The sequence below is a fragment of the Carcharodon carcharias genome, chromosome 13 (assembly GCF_017639515.1).
Source record: "Carcharodon carcharias isolate sCarCar2 chromosome 13, sCarCar2.pri, whole genome shotgun sequence".
In the NCBI taxonomy this organism is placed as follows: Eukaryota; Metazoa; Chordata; class Chondrichthyes; order Lamniformes; family Lamnidae; genus Carcharodon; species Carcharodon carcharias.
The window spans coordinates 64,462,689-64,484,123 of NC_054479.1; the positions used below are offsets into that span (position 1 = coordinate 64,462,689).

Below are 21,435 nucleotides of genomic sequence, written 5' to 3' on the forward strand. Positions count from 1 at the left end.
AGTCCCATATTGTCAATACAGGCACTTAAGAACCACTGGTTTAGCTCGCTACCATTTGGCACCTAGCTCTTTCATTCAGCTCCAAACACAGCTAGCTTCTTTTTATTAGTTTAGCATGCATTATTTATCAATAAAAACACAAATATTGTGCGTTTATACAACTTTTTTTCAGATTTTTTGAAAGGTAAGGCTATTACAGGCTACAGAAACGAGGTGAATAGAGGTGCACATCATCCATAATCTAATTAAATGGTGCAACAGGCTCCAAGAGCTGAACAGTATAGGAGAATGCCAGCACATCTAGATGATCCATTATGCCCCGGTATACTAACAAATCTCATGTCAAAGATGTAGAAAAGCATCCAGTTATTTATTTCTGCAAAGGGAGGTGCCAACGAAGCATGAGTTAATCTTGGGATATGTTCAGGTCACCTCCCCCATGGGGACATCCTGAGCCAGTTTAGCAGGTGAAGATCTGAATCAATGTTTCAGACCCCACATGAGCTGTCAACAATGCCAGTGTCCACTAATGAAAGGACATTATCTTGATGTTACTCCTCCCAACAAAGGAGAGACTTCCCGATGTTTACACATTGCTGAATGCATTGGGGTTTGTTACAGAAGTTGGAATGGAGGGGCTGTGAATTTGTGTCTACAGTATGTGCCCTTCAGTCAAGCACAGTACCACCTCCTTTCTGAGAAATGTGGGAGGTTTACCAACAGCTGCCCCGTGTGCCGAGGAGGTAGACCTCTGACTCACCGTTGAATCACATTTGATTAGCCCTTGCTTCAGTGTAAAGCCTGGAAATAAAACACCATCATGTATTTGTACTGGTCTAGCCAGAAGTGCTGTTTCCAACACCAACAAAGAATACTTTGATTTATAAAGTACCTCTACACATCTTCAAGTCCTTAAAGATTGCACAGCCAATCAGTTTTGGGGAGGCGATGGCATAGTGGTTATGTCATTAGACTAGTAAACCAGAGACCCAGGCTAATGCTCTGCAACGCCCATATCCCATCAAAAAATATTTTTGAAAATTTTTTTTCTCAGGATACACTGGAACAGGATGGGGTTGGGGGGTTGGTAGTGTGGTGGGGTCCTACAAGTAGCAAGTGAGGATCAATCTGTTTTCAAAAGCGGGTTGTATCACAGCATCAGCTATATGAAGTCAAGGTTAGAGCTGTTCTTTAACAGAGGTTAACAGTGCAATTGTGTTACCAGAAGAGTCTAATCTCAAATCTATCTTATTCCTAAACAGGGAGATTCTTGCTGAGGAGAGCAACGTACAACAAGTAGATTCCCCGGTCACTGTGAGTTCATTTATTTATATTTGTACATTAGATTGGAACTCGTGCAGTGTCTTTGTGTGCATTCATTGTGGAGATGTGGAAGGTTTTATATTTTATCTTGAGGTTTTTTTTTAATTGCTCCTGATTTTGTTTTCTTTTCAGCTTAGAATTATGTTGTTTTGTTTTAGCGAGATTAACACTGTCAGGCACTGGGGAACCTAGCAGAGCTGGGACATATCTGGTATCTGAGCACCATGGCTTGGGATTGTCCTGCATTTTAATGGGGTCAGAGTATTTTCCCTCTGCCCCCTTGCTTCAAGGGCCTGAAGTGAAATGAGCTTGTGCAGTATTGAGCCATTCCCTCGAATATGAGTGTAATGCACTACAGTAAATTCATTTCTAAAGTGAAAATGTCTGCAGGTTAGGAGCAGAGGGGAAGGCTAAGATCCTTCTGTGGTTGGGATTCTAAAGAGTTGGCTTTATTCTTTGGGCTATGTGTTGCCTGACTGATTTAGTTATCAGACCAAATAGCTTCCCACCTAAGAAAACACAAAGTTCATCCTTGCTTTTCCTAAATGAGCTGCTAGGTAATCATGATACTCTGGAATCATTAGGCTTAGGTTTGGTTCCTAGGCTGAAAGCAAAAAACTGCGGATGCTGGAAATCCAAAACAAAAGCAAAAATACCTGGAAAAACTCAGCTGTTGCAGGGTCATTCGGACTCGAAACGTTAACTGTGCTCCTATCCGCAGATGCTGCCAGACCTGCTGAGTTTTTCCAGGTATTTTTGTTTTTGTTTTGGTTCCTAGGCTGTGCTGTGTTAACTTAACTTGTGCTACAGTTGGACATTACACCCCTGGACAGAAGGAAATAAATCTGCAATAGTTCCTGTTGCCCTCTGATCACCTAGTGCTTGTGTGCAAATGTTGGGTGAGGCCTGTATTGGGCTGAGATGCCCTGCAGAATCCCACTAATATTACGTAGGGTTGCGTGAAGAATGGATGACCAGCTGTAGGATGCCAGCAGCACGTAGAATTGAACTCCAGTAGGAAACCTATCACCACATGGATTGCAGAAGAAGGCACCTTCATCTTGAGGAAAGCTAGTGATAGGCAATAAATGCTGCTCTAGTGAATGACACCCTTATCCCAAGGACAATTTTATTTTCAAAGATGTGTCATGCACTATTCTTCCAGTCATACGAACTAGGGGCAGGAGTAGGCTACTTGGCCATTCAAGCCTGCACTGCCATTCAATAAGATCATGGCTGATGTGATTGTAACCACCTGCCTACCCCCGATAACCTTTCACACCTGGCGAGATGTGAAACGTGTCCACATCCAGTTTCAGGAAGGACTTTAATTCCCCTCGGACCCCCTGAGGAGATTGAGTGAACGCCACCAGTTTGGGGTTTCCCCTGATATTTAAGCGGTGGCCCCGTATTTGTGGATCCTACCATTTTTTTTCAGGGAAGCTGAACTTTCTGAAGGTGCATGTCAAAAAATTATTTCCTCACCTTGTTAACCAGCCCTTTCAAAAGAGTTTACTTTTGAGCAATTGAAAATGTTTCAGTTCTCCAGGAAAGAAGCTCTTGGGACATTTATCCTGAAGTAATGGCCTTGCAAACTTTTATTTTCTCAGTTGGTTGTTTTTCTTTAACAGGTGTGTGGGGACATCCACGGGCAATTCTATGATCTCAAAGAACTCTTTAAAGTAAGTTGTATTCGAATAAAATTGACAAATCATTGTGATTTGCATGAACGTAGTGCCGTGTGCCACTGCATTAAGAATATGAGAAAAGTCACTGAAGCCTTGTGGGTACCCATGTCTGTCTGCATCAAGTTGCCATGTTCGCCCTAGGTGTGTGTCAGGCTGCTGCGCACCTGTTCTCTCCCATAAGCCTAAGCCTATGACTGAGCAAGGCTGGATGAGCTGATAGCTGACTCTCTTGTCTGAACATTTGCAATTGGATGCTGCGGGAGTTGCAGAGTTGGGAGTGAATGTGTGTGCGTTTTGCTAACTGTATACTGTAATTTGACATTTACCCCTGCTCCCACAGGTGGGAGGAGACATTCCCGAGACCAACTACTTGTTCATGGGAGATTTTGTCGACCGAGGCTTCTACAGTGTTGAGACGTTCTTGTTGCTATTGGCACTGAAGGTGAGGTGAACCAGAACTGAATATTTACCCACTCCGTTGTCTCCTTGAGCTGAAGGTGTTGACTCTGGCAGCAGTAAATCCCACGAGCGCAGGCTGTCCTCTGGTTACCCACCTCCCCACCCACCTGGGTTGGTGTTGGCTGAGAAGCATAATGCCTGAGACTACTTGCCCACAAGCTATTTCCACCAATCATCCCTGAATACAGATGTAGAGTCCCTGGAGTCAGAGCCTGGGTGCTCTGTCTATACAGTGCCCCCTCTGCCATCCAAGCTACTTCTGTTGGTTTAAAGCAGATTGCAATTTGGGATTTTTATTTCTGTATGTAATCACATTCTGAAGAAGGAATCTTTAACCACTGAGCTTGGATTTTTTTTAAGAAGGTCCTTCATTTTGCAACATGTCACTTTTTTAATAAATTTGCTATAATCTTTACTTCAGCTCCCAGGTGAATATCTTGCTCCATATCACAAAACTGCGTTCTGTATCACTGACTGCTTTCCTAACATAATCTTACCCATAATAGCCATGTCTAAAATAGCCATGTTTAAAATGCTTAAAATTATTAATTTAATATAATTGGCCCCAATTATCTCCTTGAAACTAAATTTGTCCTTCAGGGGAGCCCAAATTTATTGAAATCTCACTCCCAGCCCTGAGTCGGTGCCTGTCAAAGCTGCTGTCAGCAGCCAGGATCCCAGTACCATAACCACTCACCCTTCCACCATCAGCGAGAATAAATGGTTTCCTGGGACAACTTCAAAGAGCTATAGGTGTCGAGATTTGGGCAGCAATAGTTCTTTGGCATTCTCTCTTTTTTGTAGTGAATTTTAAATCTGACAACCCCTTTGCTGGTTCATAGGCTTAGCCATGGAATAATTGAAGGTCCCATCTTCGATTCCCGTTCTAATCACCACTTGGGTAGTGATAGAGACATCACAAATGGCTCCAGCTCCCAATGTGAAGTGAGAGCCAATTAACCAAGGTTTCTCTCCCTGATTGTTTATTGAGTAATCCTTAATGCTTATTTTTTTAAAAAATTGTTTAATTTTCAAAATATATACAATGTGCAGTATTACACATGCATGTGCCTTATCACAATTGATCCATTGCTGTGAGCATTAGACATGGACAGGATAAAATGGACCTTGCAATCGGATAGCTTGCTGACGTAAATTGCCTTGTAGCATGAGACCAAACAATGAAACCCAACTGGCACCAGTGAAATTATGGATCTCCCACAAGGATTCAGTGTTTCCAAAAGAGAGAATTAGCGATCGTACGTAAGATGCTCCACCTAATGGCGTAGTGAGTAAGTGCAGCTATCTGACCGCCAGACGGAATTATTTTAATACTGCATAAAATTACATTAGCAGACCCAACAGATCTATGCCAATGTTTATGCTCCTCCCACCCCTCTCCATCTCACCTTATCAGCATGTTCCTTTTTCCTATTTTGTCACCCCTAGTACTTATCTAGCTTACCCTTAAATGCATTGAATGTGTAATTATTAATAATCATCATTCTATACTTATTCCTCTGACTTACAATAAATGCTGTTGACCATGTTACCTTGTGGATAGTTTAGAAGTAAAATTATCCACTCTGTAATACTATTTATTATCTTGCATCTGGCACTTCACACCTGCAGGCATCCCACCTGTCCACAACAGAAATTAGTGATTGACCAAAATGAGTCTTAACCTTTTTTGTCAATGAATATTTAATTGAATATCACCAGTGGTTTTGTTCGATAAGAATCTGAGTACTGATGATCTCTGCTGTTAGCTGGAGCAAACTATCGTGTACCCCAGCATCCCTGGATTACGAAAGGGAAAATCAGCCCACATTCCTGTTGCTAATAACTATACAATAACTGACTAAACAGCATTGTTGCTTTATTGTTTATTTATTGCAGTTTTTTTTACATTTTATTCTTGAGATGAGAGTGTTGCTTCGTTTACTGTCTATCCCTAGTTGGCCTGAGGTGGTTCTGGTGAACCTGCTCTATGAAACACTGCAGCCCATGTGGTGAAGGTACTCAGTGCTGTTAAATAGTGAGTTCCAGGATACTCAACTTGTGATGATGAAGGTCAGGATGGTTGTAACTAAGAGGGAAACTAGGAGGTGATGGCATTCCCAGTGCACCTGCTGGCCTTCTCAGTAATCGAGGTGACAGGGGATGGAGATGCTCTCCGGTGTTTTTGGTGTAACCTGAACTGAACATTAGTGAATAGGTACTGCTGGGTGACACAATTGATGACTTCCATCACCTTTAGATTGAATCTAACCCAGCCAATCTACTGCTTTTTAGATGGGACATGCCAGGGCAGTCATCCTCATTGTTGAGTAGATGCCAGTGACATTGCTGTACTGTAATAGTATGGCTGAGAATGCGGTCAGCTCTGGTACACAGTCCTATCCTTGCTATAGCTGGGTTTTTACCAGGTCCAGTGGACTTTGCTGTACCCAGTGCATTTAGCCAGTTGTGAAGTGAACCATATTGGCAGGACACTTAAATCTATGATGGTGGAAACCTCAGGAAGAGGCTGAATAAGATCACCCATTTGGCACTTCTGACTGAAGACATTTGCAAACTCTTCAACTTTGTGGCTTGTGAGGATGGGGTTGTTCAGAGCCATCGTCCCCTTTTAGTTATCTGATTGTTCACCATTCTGTACCTGATGTGGTATGGTTAGGGAGCTTTGCTGCTTTTAGTGTGCAGGTACCCCTGTGTAGTAACTTCACTAGGTTGGTACTTTATTCATGGGTACGCCTGGTGCTGCTCTTGGCATGCCCTTAATTGAACCAGGGTTAGTCTCATGGCTTGATAATCCAGAATTGAGGTGACTGACTGTGGTGCTACATGATTCTATTGCTGATGTGGCCCATAAGATTTCATGCATTGCCTGGCATTGAACTGCTAAACCTGTCCTTGGTATGTCCCATTTAACACATTGGTGATTCCATACTACATGATGGTGGATGTAGATGCGTCTTGCTCTTCATAGCACTGTACTGGCGCATTCTATCAAGCTTATAGTGGCACATGTCTGAAACAGGTTGATGAGGACAAGGTCAAACAGGATCTTTCCTTGTGTTGGTTTCCTTGCCACCTGATGGAGAGAGTGTCTGGTTGCTTTATATTGCAGGACTTAGCCAGCTCGGTGGTACTGCTGAGTCAGCTATAGCGCTAGATATTGAAGACCCCAACCCAGAGTACATTAACTTCCTTTGTTTCCCTCAGATTCCTTCAAGTGATATTCAGCATGGACGAAGGTTGATTCATTGAGGTGGGAGTGTTAGTAGCGGTAATTACCAGTAAGTTTCCATGCCCATGTTTGACCTGAAGTTGAGACTTCAATAGGTCTGGAATCAACGTTGATTCCTGCAGCCACTAGCCTCCCTCCCCATCCAATCTTGGATATATATTGTGCCATTACCTCTGGTGGTTATGTTCAGCCATTGGGACAGGGCATACCCAAGAATAGTGATGGAGGAGTCTACGATGTTAGCTGATGGATATATTCTGAGGACCTGTGGGGCCATTGAGTGTGGGTCAATTCTGCCATACTAGGCAATAGTCTTGGTTTGGTGAGGGAGGCTTTGCAGTGCTGACCAAGGTAATCCCAGTTCAGTCTTGTGATAGTTTGCGACCCTTCCTTTAATGACAATGTAGCACATTTCACAATCATTTTCTGGTGCCAGCCCACAATCGACCAGATTCATTGCATTGTTCGCAATTTGCCATTACTCGGATTTTAAACTCATGACCTTTGTTTGTGATCCAAGACCATAACCAATAGTCTTATTATAAAAACTAGTTCTTCCATTGCTCTTGGCTAACCTGGATCTCTCAACGTGACAGGTCCGCTATCCAGATAGAATCACACTGATCAGAGGGAACCACGAAAGCAGGCAGATTACTCAGGTTTATGGCTTTTATGATGAGTGCTTGCGCAAATACGGATCAATAACGGTGTGGAGGTACTGTACAGAGATCTTTGACTACCTCAGTCTCTCCGCTGTCGTGGATGGAAAGGTAACCTATGAAAAACATTAAACTATATATGTTTAGTGCATGGTATGTGTCTTAGTTAGCATTGCCATCATGGAGTTGGGATAATGAGGATGATCCTCTGCCTTTAACCTCTGGAGAGACTCAGCATTTAGACTTGGACTTAATCTGTGGCAGAAAAGGATCTGAGGCACCACCTGATCTGAGTTGTAAACTGATACAGGCGGGCTTGGATAATGCGCATGTAAGCAGCTGATTGGAACCGAGGGCACATACCTTGAAGGTATGAGTACCAAATTACTGAACATCAAGGAAGTCTTCAGCAAAGTTGCTGCCATGTCCCTTCAAGGACACGAGGAATGCATGTGTATAAAGAAATGAAGTACTGCTTGCTTTCACCTGCATGGTTATCCAGTGCCATAAATTCTTAACTATGCTTTTACCACCTTTAGATTCAAATTCTGCGATGTCCCCTTTGCCAGTTTCTCTCCTAACTTTCCTTTGCCATAAACTTCAACTTATTTGAAATTCAGCAAGTCATGCCCTATTTGCTATGAATTATGGCCTATCCATTAATCACCATCTTAATACCAATAGACGCTGCTTCTATCTGCATCCCTGAGTGCATCAAATTGAAAATCATTATCCTACCTCTGCAGTGTCCAACACACTCCCCTTTCCCATCGCCCCTCCTATCCCCACCAGCACCCCCAAAGCCAGTCCTGCCTTTGCTCAGTGCCCCGTTCTGCCCCCACTCAGTATCATGCGTCTGCTCAGTGCCCAATCTTGTGTCCTATACTGTACCTTTCCACTCTTTGGCCCTGGCCATTTACAGACCTGTCCTTTGCCCTACTTTTGGCAGGAGCCTTGCTGTATGAAACTCCCTCTGTACCTTACATCCATCTTTTGTCCCCACCCCCTTGCTTTTTTGTTCTCCAGAATGCTTCCAACAAAGGTAACCGATGCTGTATTCTGTATTTGAATGAGATTGAAGCTTCCAGTAAATCGACTCCCCGGTGCACTAAAGTAATATCTCTGAATGAGAAAAATGTGTCAGGATAGTAGCAGAAAGGTCCCTGAGTTGTCCCATTGTTAAAGGTTCTACACTCTGCATGTGTATGTGTCCTGCCTGGCTTAGTGAAATAGATTGTGTGATCAGTCCAACTTTCAATAAGTCTTTGCTTTTATTAAAAAAACACATTTTCTTCATGTCCTCTTGTAGATCTTCTGTGTTCATGGTGGCCTCTCTCCATCCATCCAGACCCTGGACCAGATCAGAACAATAGACAGGAAACAGGAAGTGCCCCATGATGGCCCAATGTGTGATCTCCTATGGTCTGACCCAGAAGGTAAGCCCTGGAATTCAATTAAAGCCAGTTTGACCTGCCTCACCACCACCCCCACCCCCAGCTCCCCTTGAGTGCTGGCTATTGGTCAGTTACACACCCACCAAACAGCCATTCATTTGTGAGCCCAAATGAGTTGTTTACTATAGAAGGTATCACTGCCCCGTCTGATTCAATGTGCTCCTGAGGACCATTTTTCTAGCAGGAGTCACTCGAATGTGAACTGATTTTAACCCATGAGATCCCCACCTCCTTGCTTTCCAGTTTCATTGAATTAACAACATGAGTTGAGAGAACTTTGCAGAAATCTGCAGCCTCCTAATCTCTCTGGTTTTGCACTACAGCCCACTGAGGTGTTGGGCATGGTAACTCCATGTGACAAGGAAAGCTTTTTGCCCCATCTTGGTTTATCTGTCAAGTGAGATCTGCCCCCACCCCCATTGAAGCGCCTGGTTGCTTCTTAAATTAAAGAGATTTCTTTTGCCCCAACTGTTCGCTCTGGGAATTTATTCCACATGCTGATCATACTCTGAGAATATTTTCCTGCTGTTTGTCTGAAATGTATCTTTAGCCATTGCTTGCCTTGACCCACACTCATAATTCAATTTCAAATAATAACCCAGATTTAGCTTTTCCATTGCTTTATCAACCTTCAATCTCCCTGTAAGATCGCCCCTTTCGCTATCCCCCATCCCCCCCGCCCGTCCCCATTGCCTTGCTTGCTCTCTTTCCCCCCCACCGTCCCCGTCGCCCCCTTGCTCTTTTTCTCTACCCCCGTCACGCCTTTTGCTCTCTCCCCCCTCCCCCGTCCCTGTCGCCCCCCCTTGCTTTCCTCCTTCCCCCCCCCCCAACTCCTGTCCCTGTCACTCCTCTCGCTCTCTTCCCCACCCCCCACCCCCGTCGCCAAAGTTGCCCCTCTCTTCCACTTGCCAACCAAATCAGCACATTCTTCTCATGAAGTATAAATTGTTGTCCCTTTACATTTAGCATCTTGGGAATGTCCTGATGAGTGCAAGACAAAAAGCTTCGTGTGTTTTTTTTCAGTGATACTCAAGTTCTGTACTACCAAACAACTACTTGTATATCTTCCCCTTTTGATTTACCAAAATCCTTCATGCTAATTTTTAAAAGAAAACTCTGAAATCATGGAATCATACAAATTTACAGCACAGAAGGAGGCCAGTCGGCCCATCATGTCCATGCCGGCCAACAAGGAATCATTCGGCCTAATTCCAAATTCGAGCTGAGAGTCAGTAGCCTTGTAGATTACAACACTTTAAGTGCATACCCAATGTTATGAGAGTTTTTCCCTCTACCTTCTTTGCAGGCAGTGAGTTCCATTACCCAACTGCCCTCTGGGTGGAAAACAATTCTCCTCAAAATCCGTCTAACCCTTCTACCTACTACCCTAAATCTATACAACTGAGTTATGGCCCTCTCAACCAAGGGCAGTCAGGTTTTTCTATCCACTCTTATCTAGATCCCTCAATGTTATATGATTCAAATAGCCTCCCCACCCCCACCACCTTTGTTCCAAAGTAAGCAATCCTACCCTATCCAATCTTGTCTCTGAATGAAAATTCTCCAGTCCAGGCAACACCCTCGTAAATCTCCCCTGTACACTGTAGTGCAGTCACATCTTTCCTATAGTGCAATGACCAGAACTGCAGTACTCCAGCTGTGGCCTCTGCGGTTCCAGCAAAGCGTCCCAGTTCTTGCTTTCTATGTCTTAGCTAATAAAGGCTAGAGTCCCGTATGCCGCCTTCACCAACTTATCTAGCTGATGAAAGATAATCAAATGTTATCTCTGTTTCTCACTGCACGGACTTTACCTGATTTGCGTATTTCCAGCATTTGTTTTTATTTCAGATTTCCAGCATCTGCATTGTTTTGCTTTTTGACCACCTTGTCTACCTGTCCAGCCACCTTCAGGAATTTGTGGACATGCACTCCAAATTCCCTCTGTTCCTTTAGACTTCCCAGTATCCTTCAATCTATTGTGCATTCCTTTACCATGTTAGCTTTCCTCAAATCCATAAACCTCATGCTTCTGTGGATTGAACTCCATTTGCCACTTCTGTCCAAATGACTAGTCCATTGATTTCTTCCTGCACTCTACAGCTTTCTTCTTTCACAGAATCACAGGAGCGCTACAGTACAAAGCCTCCACATAACCACCTCTGTTCCAGTGGAAATAATCTCGACATCTCAAATATCTCTCCTTGTAACTAAATTTTCCCACTCCTGGCATTATTCTGGTCTATCTACACTGTAGACTTGCCATTAATTTAATATCCTTTCTAAAATGGGGTATGTAAAATACAACTATAACTAGTTGGGCCATAACCAAAATTTTGTATAAAGTTCAACCTTATTCTTTGCTCATGTATTCTTAATTAAAATCACATTCTCTCAATGTTTTTAATGACTTTATCTGCCTGTACCTGTACTTTTATTGAATTATGTATTTAAACTCCTAGGTTCCTAGTATCTTTCCATTGAGTCTGTACTGTTTTTTCATTGATCTCCTACTCGAAGGCTTTCATACTCGTTTGCACTGAATTTAATCTGTCATATTTAGTCACAACCTGAATGGAAACTTGCACCAAGTGTAATTTTGAGGCTACTGCCTATTAATGGAATCTCGCAGGGACTTGTTATCAGCCTCTGATCTCTCACATTATCCCATGGTAACAAACTGTTCATAGGTACTAGTCATTTCAGAGGTTGCTTCCTTGCCCTTTGTGGGGTGGAGGACTCTGTCCCAGGTGGGTGTGAGATGAATGTCAGATCTCTGAATCCTACTCTTAACTGGTGAGCATGCCATGAATCAGAAGCATGTAGTGACTCACTGTGTAAGTTATCTGTGGATCAATCTCTGCCCCTTTCCCAGCTTGTGCATTGCCAGCACCTGATGAGCTCTTTGAAGATCATTTAGATTAATCGCAATTCCCTTTCCAATCTGGGCACTGCAAACTTTACCTGTCTTGTAGTAATCTCTGGTGGGCTGATATCGAGAATGCAGGCCTTAGCACTGCTCCATTATCTGCTTGTTACATCAAATTTACAGCACAGAAAAGTTATGCACTACACAAGCCAACTCCCGCCCCCATTTGTGCCTCCCCATCAGCATAGCCTTCTATTCCTTTCTCCCTCATGTACTTATCTAGCTTCCCCTTAAGTGCATCCATGCTATTCACCTCAACTACTCTCTGTGGTAGTGAGTTCTACATTCTCACCTTTCTCTGGCTAAATAAGTTTCTCCTGAATTTCCTATTAGAATTTATTAGGGACTGTCTTATATTTATGACTCTTAAGTTGTTCGGAGATGAATATGTATCTACCATGAGGCAACTAAAGTGAGTTGGGCATTCAGTCATGGTATGGTGCTGGCAGTGATCACCCCACTGTTGAAATGGTATTGGTTTTTGAATAACAGTGTACCTAACCTGTCTTTGCTTGATGTGGAATCCTGAGGCTGACAGCAATTTTGGGCTCTTTACAGATACCACCGGTTGGGGCATCAGCCCCCGTGGAGCTGGCTACCTCTTTGGCAGCGATGTTGTTGCCCACTTCAATGCTGCCAATAGCATAGATCTGATTTGCCGTGCCCACCAGCTGGTGATGGAGGGATACAAGTGGCACTTCAATGAAACTGTTCTAACTGTGTGGTCAGCACCCAACTACTGCTACAGGTAAGAGTTTACTAAGTATGGAGCTCACGTGATGGGAAATCTCTCTGGCTTCCTGTCCTTCAATATAATGCAGTTCAACAGGTTCTGGGTGCCTGCTGAGGACAGGACACTGAACAGCTTCCAGTGATGTGATTTCCAAACTGTTGAGGTGTCAAGCAGGATACTGTCCTCCCGCACATTCACAGCAAGGGTCATGGGAGAGCAGTCAAGAGCGAAAGCACTAGCTGACTGCCTTTCCTCTTTTCCAACGTGTCAGCCATGTCTGAGTGGGTAGCACACTTGCTTCTGGGATGGAATTTGAACACTCAACCTTCTGACTCAGTTTTGAGCACATGATCTAGGCTAACACTCCCAGTGCAGTTTTAAGCAGGTGCTGCATTGTTGTCTTTCAAATGAGACATTAAATCAAGGCTTGATTTGCCCCTTCAGGTGGGTGGTTAAGATTCCATGATGAGCAGGACAGTTCTCCCGGTGCCCTGACCAATCTTTATCCCTCAACCAACATCTCTAAAACAGATTATCTGGCCATTATCTCAGTGTTGTTTGTGGGATCTTGCTGTGCACAAATTGGCTGCTGCATTTCCTGCATTACAATGATGACTACACGTCAAAACTGTTTCCTCTGGATAAGAGGAGCCTAAGAGGGATCAACCCAGCAAATCCAAAATATATTTAAGAAAAGTTCACATCTTAGGGGTGGTGGCTACCAGTGGAGGGGGAAGTGGGCAAAGGGTAATTAAGGCAAATTAAGCAGTTAGAACAAATGGGATCAAGCCAATGGATGAGTTTTGAAAATTGAGCCAATGGGAGAAGTTATGTCAGTGGGATCCTTCTCTGTGAGGTTTGGGCTGATTGGGTCTAGTGGCACTTTACACTTTCGTCAGAGAGCAGTGTGCCTTGTCTAGATGGAGGCAGTAGCTTCATAGAGCAAATAACTGAGCAGCCTTTTTGAACCACTGCAGTCTACCTGGTACACCCAGAGTGTTGACTGATTTTTTTTCTGAAAAGGGTTTGATATAACTTGCTAGGCCACATCAGAGGGCAGTTAAAATTCAATTACATTGCTGTAGATTTGGAGTCACATGTAGGCCAGACTAGATCAGGGCAACTGATTTCCGTCCCTAAACCAGATTGATTTTCACAACAATTTGATCGTTTCATGGTCACCATTATTGGGACTAACTTTATATTCCAGCTTTAGTAACTCATTGAATTTAAATTAGCTGCCATGATGGGATTTGAACTCTTCCCTCTGGGTTAATGTAACTAGTCCAGCAATGTTACCACTACACTACCTTCTCTTATAGTCTGAGCAAAGAAAGGAATGTGTTTTGATGTTGTGTCTCAGCATCTCCTCAGGATAGCTGCCTTTTAAGATGAGCGTGATTGTGCACTGTATTGTAGACGAGGTGCAGAACCAGTCCATGTGCAGCAAGTTCCCAGAAATGTTGAGATAATTTTATGTTTTACATAACAAGAGGAGGCCATTTAACTCAAGTCTGTTCTACCATTCAATGAGATTGTGGCTGATCTGTGACCTAACTTGATTTACTTTGATCCATATCCCTTAGATTTTTGTCAACAACAGATTTTTATCAATCTCCGATTTAAAATTAACTGATTTATCATCAATTGCTGTTTTTGGGCGAGAATTCTAAACTCTGACCAGCTTTTGTGTCTTTGTGTTCTTATTTCTCATGAAAGGTCTGGCTCTAAATTTGACTCCTCAACCAGCAGAAATAGTTTCCATCTATCTATCCTATTTGTTCCCCTTAATATCTTCAAAACGTCAATCAAATCACCCCTTCCCTTTTAAATTCTAGGGAATACAACACTAGCTTGTGTATCCTCTCCTCTTAAACTAACCTGAGGAGTCCAGTTATCATTCTAGTAAATCTATGCTGCACTGCTTCCAAGGCCAGTATAACCTTCCTAAGGTGTGTTGCTGAGAACTGCTCACAATGCCCCAGGTGTGGTCAAACCAGGGTTTTGCACATCTGTAGGATATTGAAGGTAAACTTACCTTAAAATTTCACTAGACTGATTCTTGGGATAAGGGATAGTCCTCGAAATGAGATTGAATAGACTAGTCCCTAGAATTTCAAAGAATGAGAAATGTTCAAATTGAAGCATATATAAAATTCTTAAGGGGCTTGATAGGGTGGATACAGGGATCATGTTTCCCTTGCCTGGGAAGCCTAGATTGAGGGTTCACAATCTCAGAATAAAGAGTCGGCCATTTAAGACTGCGATGAGAAAAAATTTCTTCCCTCAGGGTGGTGAATCTTCAGAATTCTCTACCCCAGAGAGCTGTGGGTGCTCAGTCGTTGAGTATATTTGAGCGTGATTGATAGGCTTTTGTAAATTCAGAAATCTTGGGATAGAATGGGAAGGTGGAATTGAGGTAGAAGATCAGCCTTGATCTTATTGAATGGCAGTTCAGGCTTGAAGAGCTGAATGGCCTACTCCTAATCCTCATGTTTTGTAGCATACCTTCTACCGCAACCCTCTGCCCCTTGTCTTCTAGTTCCTTAGATATTAAGGCTAGCATTTTATGAGCCTTTTTGATTTTTTTTGTTTCTAGCTTTACATCATTTAGGAAATACTAATTTATCTTATTTTTAGGTTCAAAGTGGATGGTGTCTGATTTCCCTGCATTGAAATCTATCTTCCACAGTTTTGCCCATTCACTTAATTTATTGATATCTTTAATTTTATGCTCCCATCTCCACTGCATACAATACTGCCAATCTTTACAGCATTGGAAAATTTGAATATGTGGCTTTCTATCCCATCCTCTAAGTTATTAATAAACACGGTGATCCTTGTGGAACACCACTTGCCATATCCTGCCAGTTAGATTATGCCCATTATCCCTACTCTGTCTCCTGCCACTTGGCCAGTTTTCTAACCAGGTCAATGCTTTCAATTCCATGAGCTTCAGCTTTAGTTAATAGTCTGTTATGAGGAGCTATCAAATGCCTTCTAAAGTGCATATAAATAACATCTACTTTAGTCACTTCAATGTAAATTCAATCAGATTTGTCAGATATGACCACCTCTTTACAAATCCACACTGACTCTCTCATTTTCAAGGTGTTCAGTCACTCGACTACAGACTCTAGTAATTTCCCGATAATAGCTGTGAGACTAACTGGCCCATAATTCCCTGGTTTCCCTCCCTCATCTTTCTTATATAGCAGAGTGACATGCACAGCTTTCCAATCTAAAGGGACAAGTTCCCGAATCCTGAGAACGTTGGAAGATTTTAGTTAGAGCGTTGGCAATGTTCTCATCCACTTCCTTTAAACCCTGGGCTGGAAACCATCTGCTCTTGGGGATTTGTCACTCTTTCAGTGGCAATACTTTTTCATAACTGTTATTTTGCTGATGAGTATCTGTAAATGATTCAATAATAGTTTCCTAGAGATTTTTGGCATGAAGAGCTCTTCCTCTACTGTAAATACTGATGCAAAGTAATTATTCAGCATGTCCGCCAGCTCCTCATTTTTGTTGACAGTATCACTGTGATCAGATTTCAAGGACCTACTGTGCTCCTGAGCACCCTCTTTTTCCTAACGTAATTGTAAAAAATATTTGATATCTCTTGCAAGTTACTTTTCATAGTGCCTTTTGTAGCTCTTGTGACCTGTCTTGTTGTCTATTGCTGCCCTTTCTAACTTCCATTCGCCAGGACCTGTGCTATGTTTTGTGTAACTTTTGAGCATTATGTCGTCTCTTAGCTCTATAACCATCCATTTTTTTGGGAAGTAGGGCTCTAGCTCCTTAAGGGGATAAACTGGTTCTGTGTCACCTTAAATTTAATTCAGGGAGGCAATGTGTGTGGAGTTTTTTTGAAGTCAGGTGCTATAAAACCAAAACGTCTATTGATCAGATAACTCTGGTATTGACGTTTAACATCAAAGTGTTTTAATTACCCAAACCTGTCTATTCGGTGTCTGATTTGACTACCCTGTGTTCACCCAGGTGTGGAAATGTCGCTGCTATACTTGAATTGGACGAGCATTTGGAGAAGGAATTTACAATTTTTGAAGCTGCCCCTCAGGAGTCCCGAGGGGTGTCATCCAAAAAGACAGTTGCTGACTACTTCCTCTGAAGGAGCACCACCCTCGGTCTGAAATCTTGATGCAAACACCGAGCCTGCTGAAGATTTCTTTTGGAGGGAGGGAGGGCGATAAAATAGTGTACAGTATTTGAAAAAGATCCTACATTCCTGAAGGCAAAGACTAGGCGGTCTGACTGGGAAGTAGCACACGTTGCTCAGTGCTGTACATTGTGGGGACAGTAGTGTGAGCTCTCAATCCAGGGTGTTCATCCTTTAAATTGGGGAAAAAAAAGTGAACTGTTTTTAAAGAAAGTGTGTGCCTCTTTAAGCTGACAGCAGTGTTGAAGAAACGATTTGCCAGGTAGTGACTGCTGTTTACACTTGGACTAAAACAGAATTGGCACTTTTTTGTTTTAAAAGAATTTTTTAAAAGATTTTTTAATTAGTCACAATGAAAATTCCTTTGCTTGCTGTGATCCTTGGATTGTATCTTCCCCAGATGCACTTCTTGTGTATACTGGTAACTGAGTTTTACAGTGAGGACTAACTTGTTAAAGAATAGCAGCAGTGAAATCTTGTCCTGAAATACCCTTCTGAGCTAGTTTAAACTGGCAGAGATGCCTCATATAGTCTTAATGTGCTGTACCTTGTTTTATGATTGTTTGATTGATGTGCAAAATAAGAGCATTGGATTTTGTACTGAGCTATTTGGAATGGTCAGCCGGACAGGTTGCATGGTGGCTGGCTGTGAAACTACGATTTGACCCATTCTCACGTTTCAATCCCTCCCTGATCCGGGGAAGTGTTTCCCTCGGCAGCCCAGAGCGCTGTGTGGGCTGTGATGATACAAACCCATGGCAGATGGTCTACATTTAAGCCATAACTGGCACCCTACCCAGAAACCTGGTTGCTGCTGCTGCCTGTTTGGTGAAGGTACTCAGCCTGTTTGTGCATTCAAAATGGAAACTTCCAGATTGGTGTCTGTGGATGGTTTATTCAGTCTAACAAGGAGGGACTTGGTTACTTCACGTGGGGACCAGGATGCTGGTTATGTAGGTGCAAGTTCCACTAGTGGAAAGAGGATCCAGCTATGATCCTGCAGTCCAGCAGCTTGCTGCTGTTCACCGAGTGGGACTCATGTTGGTGAGGGCATGCTAGAAAGACCTTGGTGGATGCCCAGTACCTGTGAAGTCAAGCATTCAGCAGTGCAGGGAGGGGAGAGGACTGTCTTAAGAGGAAATCGGTCTGCCTGATACGGCTCCACATTGGAGAAATGACTGGTGCCAGAGTGCCTGAGTAGGAGCTGGGCAACTGCTAAGAGATTCCTCTGCCAAGCTGGGGCAAGGGTCATTGCTGGCATTTCACCAGGTAAAACCGTACTGACACTCCTGCACCCCCTCCATTCCTGAATCTGTTCTGTCAGCAAAGCCAGCCTCGAAATCAGAAAATTAGTGCCATCTGTCTGGAAGCTGCATGAGTGAAAAACAAGATTCCCAGAAATAACTTGGTCAAATCAAATTCAGAGCTACTTTCTATCCAATTGTTAGTCCCTATCCCAACCCTATTCAAGATGTGTTTGCACTGGCAGTTACTGCTCCTTTACAGATGTTAAACTGACGGTGTCAACCCAGAGGCTGGAGGTAACCCTGTGGAGTGGAGACCTTCCACTCTACACCCAATGGGGCACCTTGAACTGCTGCTGTTTAAGAATGAAATGCAAATGCAGATGAGGTTTGAAACGGTACTGGAAAGGGACTGAACTTTGAATTCTCCTGGTGTTTCTCCCCCATGTGTGCCCCCAATCCACCTCCAGCCCTCACCTTGAGATCCAGTCACCAAGTAACTGGCAACGTGAGGAAATGAAGACAGGAGGCTGTGTTGTAGTGATCAGTGAGACTAACTGAGGTATTGCCTTGCTGGGCTGTTTGATCTCCAGGTCAGTTGAGCATCATTCAGGATCTTTAGCTTGGATATGACTTTCAAGATTCACTAGTTGTGAGGGCTGCTTTCATTTCCCTTCTCTTTCCCCATCACCTCTTCTTTCACCTGTGCCCCGATCATCCCCTCTCTCTTTTTCTCTCTCCTTGCCTCCTTTGCTCTCTTCCCCCTTGCCTCCTTTGCTCTCTTCCCCCTTGCCTCTTTTTCTCTCTTCCCCCGTGCCTCTTTTTCTCACTCCCCCTTGCCTCTTTTTCTCTCTCTCTCTCTCTCTCTTTGCCTCTTCCCCGCGCTCGCTCTCACCCCCTTCTCTCTCCCAGTGATTTTACCCGCTGTCTGGGAGCAGCTGTCTTTTACTTTTGATTTAGGTTTGGAATGTTAAGCCCCTGTCCCCTAGATTTTTAACCATTAGATTTTGATCTGTCTTTATTTTAAAACCTGGAGGTTATGTTAATGCAACAGAACTAAACTAATCTCTGTCTGACAGGTGATCTTTTCACTTGCTGAAAATCCCTCAATCCAATTGTTGTGACTCGGGAAGAGCCGTTCAGACCAGGCCCAGTAGGGGGCAGTGTAACAGTAATTTAGGGAATGTGATGAACACCTCATCAGGCTGCTGAACAGTCAGTGTAACTCCTGGAATAAGATTCTCTGTTCAAATGATAACCCAGTTCCCTGAAATAGGAAAAGGGATGAATTGGCGGGGGTCTCCTGCTTCTGATCAAGTGATCTCTTTTTCGGGGGGGAGAGAGAGAGTGTGGATGCTGCATGAGAACAGAAGGGCACTCTGGCTAGGATGTGCTCCCCAGTTGAATAATCAGTCAAAATGCCTTGTCCAGGCACAGGTGAGGGATGGATGCTTTGGTGAGGGCAGGGTGTATTTTGTATAATTCAAAGTAAGTTTAAGGAGAGAAACCCATGCCGTGATACACCTTGTCGGATTGTCTGTCCAGTTACTGAATTTTTCAAGCTCTTGCTGCATTGTGAGCGGGAGGACCAAAGGTGCTAGTGTAAATTGTGTCTCTGACATTTTGTCCCAGTTCATGGCCCAAGGTGAAGGTTTGAGCCCCACCCCCCCTCCCCCAGCCAAACCTGGGTTAAATAGCTGTCAGGCTGCAGATAACCTTTAGTAGACTGGACAATGTGAAGCTGAATTATAATATCCCTGATGGAGTCACAAGCTAAAAATTTTCCAGGAATTGCCAAATTTTTAGTTTTTTAATCCATTTAAAGAATTTTGCATAAATTAGCAGTTTTTCCGATGGGGAAAGTGCTGTTATTTTTGTAATAACTTGTATTCTGTTTCTAAATGTTTCTGTAGAGTAATATTTGACTTCTATTAAACATGCTGGATGTCTGTACTATATAGAGCCAGAACCCTGGACAAATACAGGACTAGTGTTTGGTGAGACCTGTTGAGCCACTAGAAGTTGCTGGATAAGGATTTGTTAAATCCACCTGTGATTTAGCAAAACTGTTTTAAATAAAGTTTTAATATTATGACAACCTGTTTCAAAGTTGTGTAAAATCAGTGCTGTAAAACCAACCTTACACTGGCCCAAACCCTTGGGTATCTGAAATGAAGAAGTCACAAGGGTTGGGTTGTGATGAGAGGAGAAGATTAGGTAAGAAGTACACAATTACACCAGCTACTGCCCGAGACTCAGAACAGACTGAGGAAAAGAGGGAAGAAAAACTTGCATTTATATAGCACTTTTCATGACTGTCAGACATCACAAATGCACTTTACAGCCACAAGTCCTGTTGCAATGTAGTTACTGTTGTAATGTAGGAAAAGTGGCAGCCATTTTGTGCACAGCAAGATTCCACAAAGAGTGATGTGATAATGACCAGCTAACCTGCTTTTGCTATGTTGATTGAGGGATAACAATTGGACAGTGCACTGGGGAAAACTCCCCTAGTCTTTGTTAAAATCATGCCATCTTTTACATCATGTGAGAGGTGAGCACAGGCTAAGTTTAATGTCTTGTGAAAGATGGTACCTCTTGACTGCAGCACTCAGTTCCCTAGTGGAGTGACAGCTTATACTTACAACCAAGACCTCAAATAGAACTTAACCCACAACCTTCTGACTCAAAGGCAAGAATGATACCAACTGAGACACAGCTGACACTCCAACGTGGGAGAAGTGGGAAGAGAGGAGGATGAAGGTACACATCACTAATCTCTGCCATTTCCCTTCCCAGGGTAGCCAGCATTGTCTCTATGGGGTTAAAAGGTGCAGGCACGCTTGTCCTCCTCCAGTTTCTTCTTGCTGTCGTGTGCCACTTTCTGCTGTACAAAAGAAGGAAGTGTGTCAGTGAGTGTCGTACAATATGTTTAGCTGATGTGGCTGTCATTGAATAGCTGCCTGTGTGTGTGCAAGTTTTGGGTGAGAGGTTTTGAGTGAAAGTGTCAATAGTATATGAATTGCCAGGTTTAGTACACATTGATTGAGATTGTTGGTTGGAGCTGATGAAGGTTTCAAGGATGTATGGTTGAGGCGTGTGGTGCAGTTGGTGAGATATATGCCAGGTGGTCAGGCAAGCCAGTTGAAGATCGAGCTTACTCACCTTGACAACTGTTTTGAAATTGTTGAACTTTTTCCTGCTCTACATCCATGTTCTTGGACAGTAACAATCCCTCTAGAGACCAATAACTTTATTCATTCAAGAGATGTGGGCTAGGCCAGCATTTATTGACCATCCCTAATCGCCCTTGAAAAGGTGGTGGTGAGTGCCGTCTTAAGCTGTTGCAGTCTTTGTGGTGCAGGTGCACTCATGGTGCTTTAGGGAGGGAGTTCCAGGGTTTTGACCCAGCAACACACTGATTAGTCTGTTTTTTAAAAGTGTTCCCATTAACTGACCGAAAGAATCGCACAATAAGGTTTCATGGCTTAAGACTTTTACTGTAACAAACAAACC

General features: G+C 43.2%; 1 protein-coding gene across 6 annotated transcripts in view; it reads left to right on the forward strand.

Moving 5' to 3' along the window:
- LOC121285792 (serine/threonine-protein phosphatase 4 catalytic subunit) overlaps positions 1-20,017 on the forward strand; it is a 38,739-nt gene extending 18,722 nt beyond the window's left edge. For 3 of the 6 annotated variants that reach the window (XM_041202611.1, XM_041202612.1, XM_041202610.1), the window contains exons 3-9: positions 1,263-1,314; positions 2,955-3,005; positions 3,352-3,453; positions 7,320-7,493; positions 8,692-8,818; positions 12,321-12,510; positions 16,498-20,017. In XM_041202611.1, coding sequence (XP_041058545.1) covers positions 1,263-1,314; positions 2,955-3,005; positions 3,352-3,453; positions 7,320-7,493; positions 8,692-8,818; positions 12,321-12,510; positions 16,498-16,627 — 826 coding nt within the window. In that variant the 3' untranslated portion in view covers positions 16,628-20,017. The remainder of the gene's footprint in view (positions 1-1,262; positions 1,315-2,954; positions 3,006-3,351; positions 3,454-7,319; positions 7,494-8,691; positions 8,819-12,320; positions 12,511-16,497) is intronic. The other 3 variants (XM_041202614.1, XM_041202613.1, XM_041202615.1) reach the window with 3 other exon arrangements.
- The last annotated feature ends 1,418 nt before the right edge of the window (positions 20,018-21,435 follow it).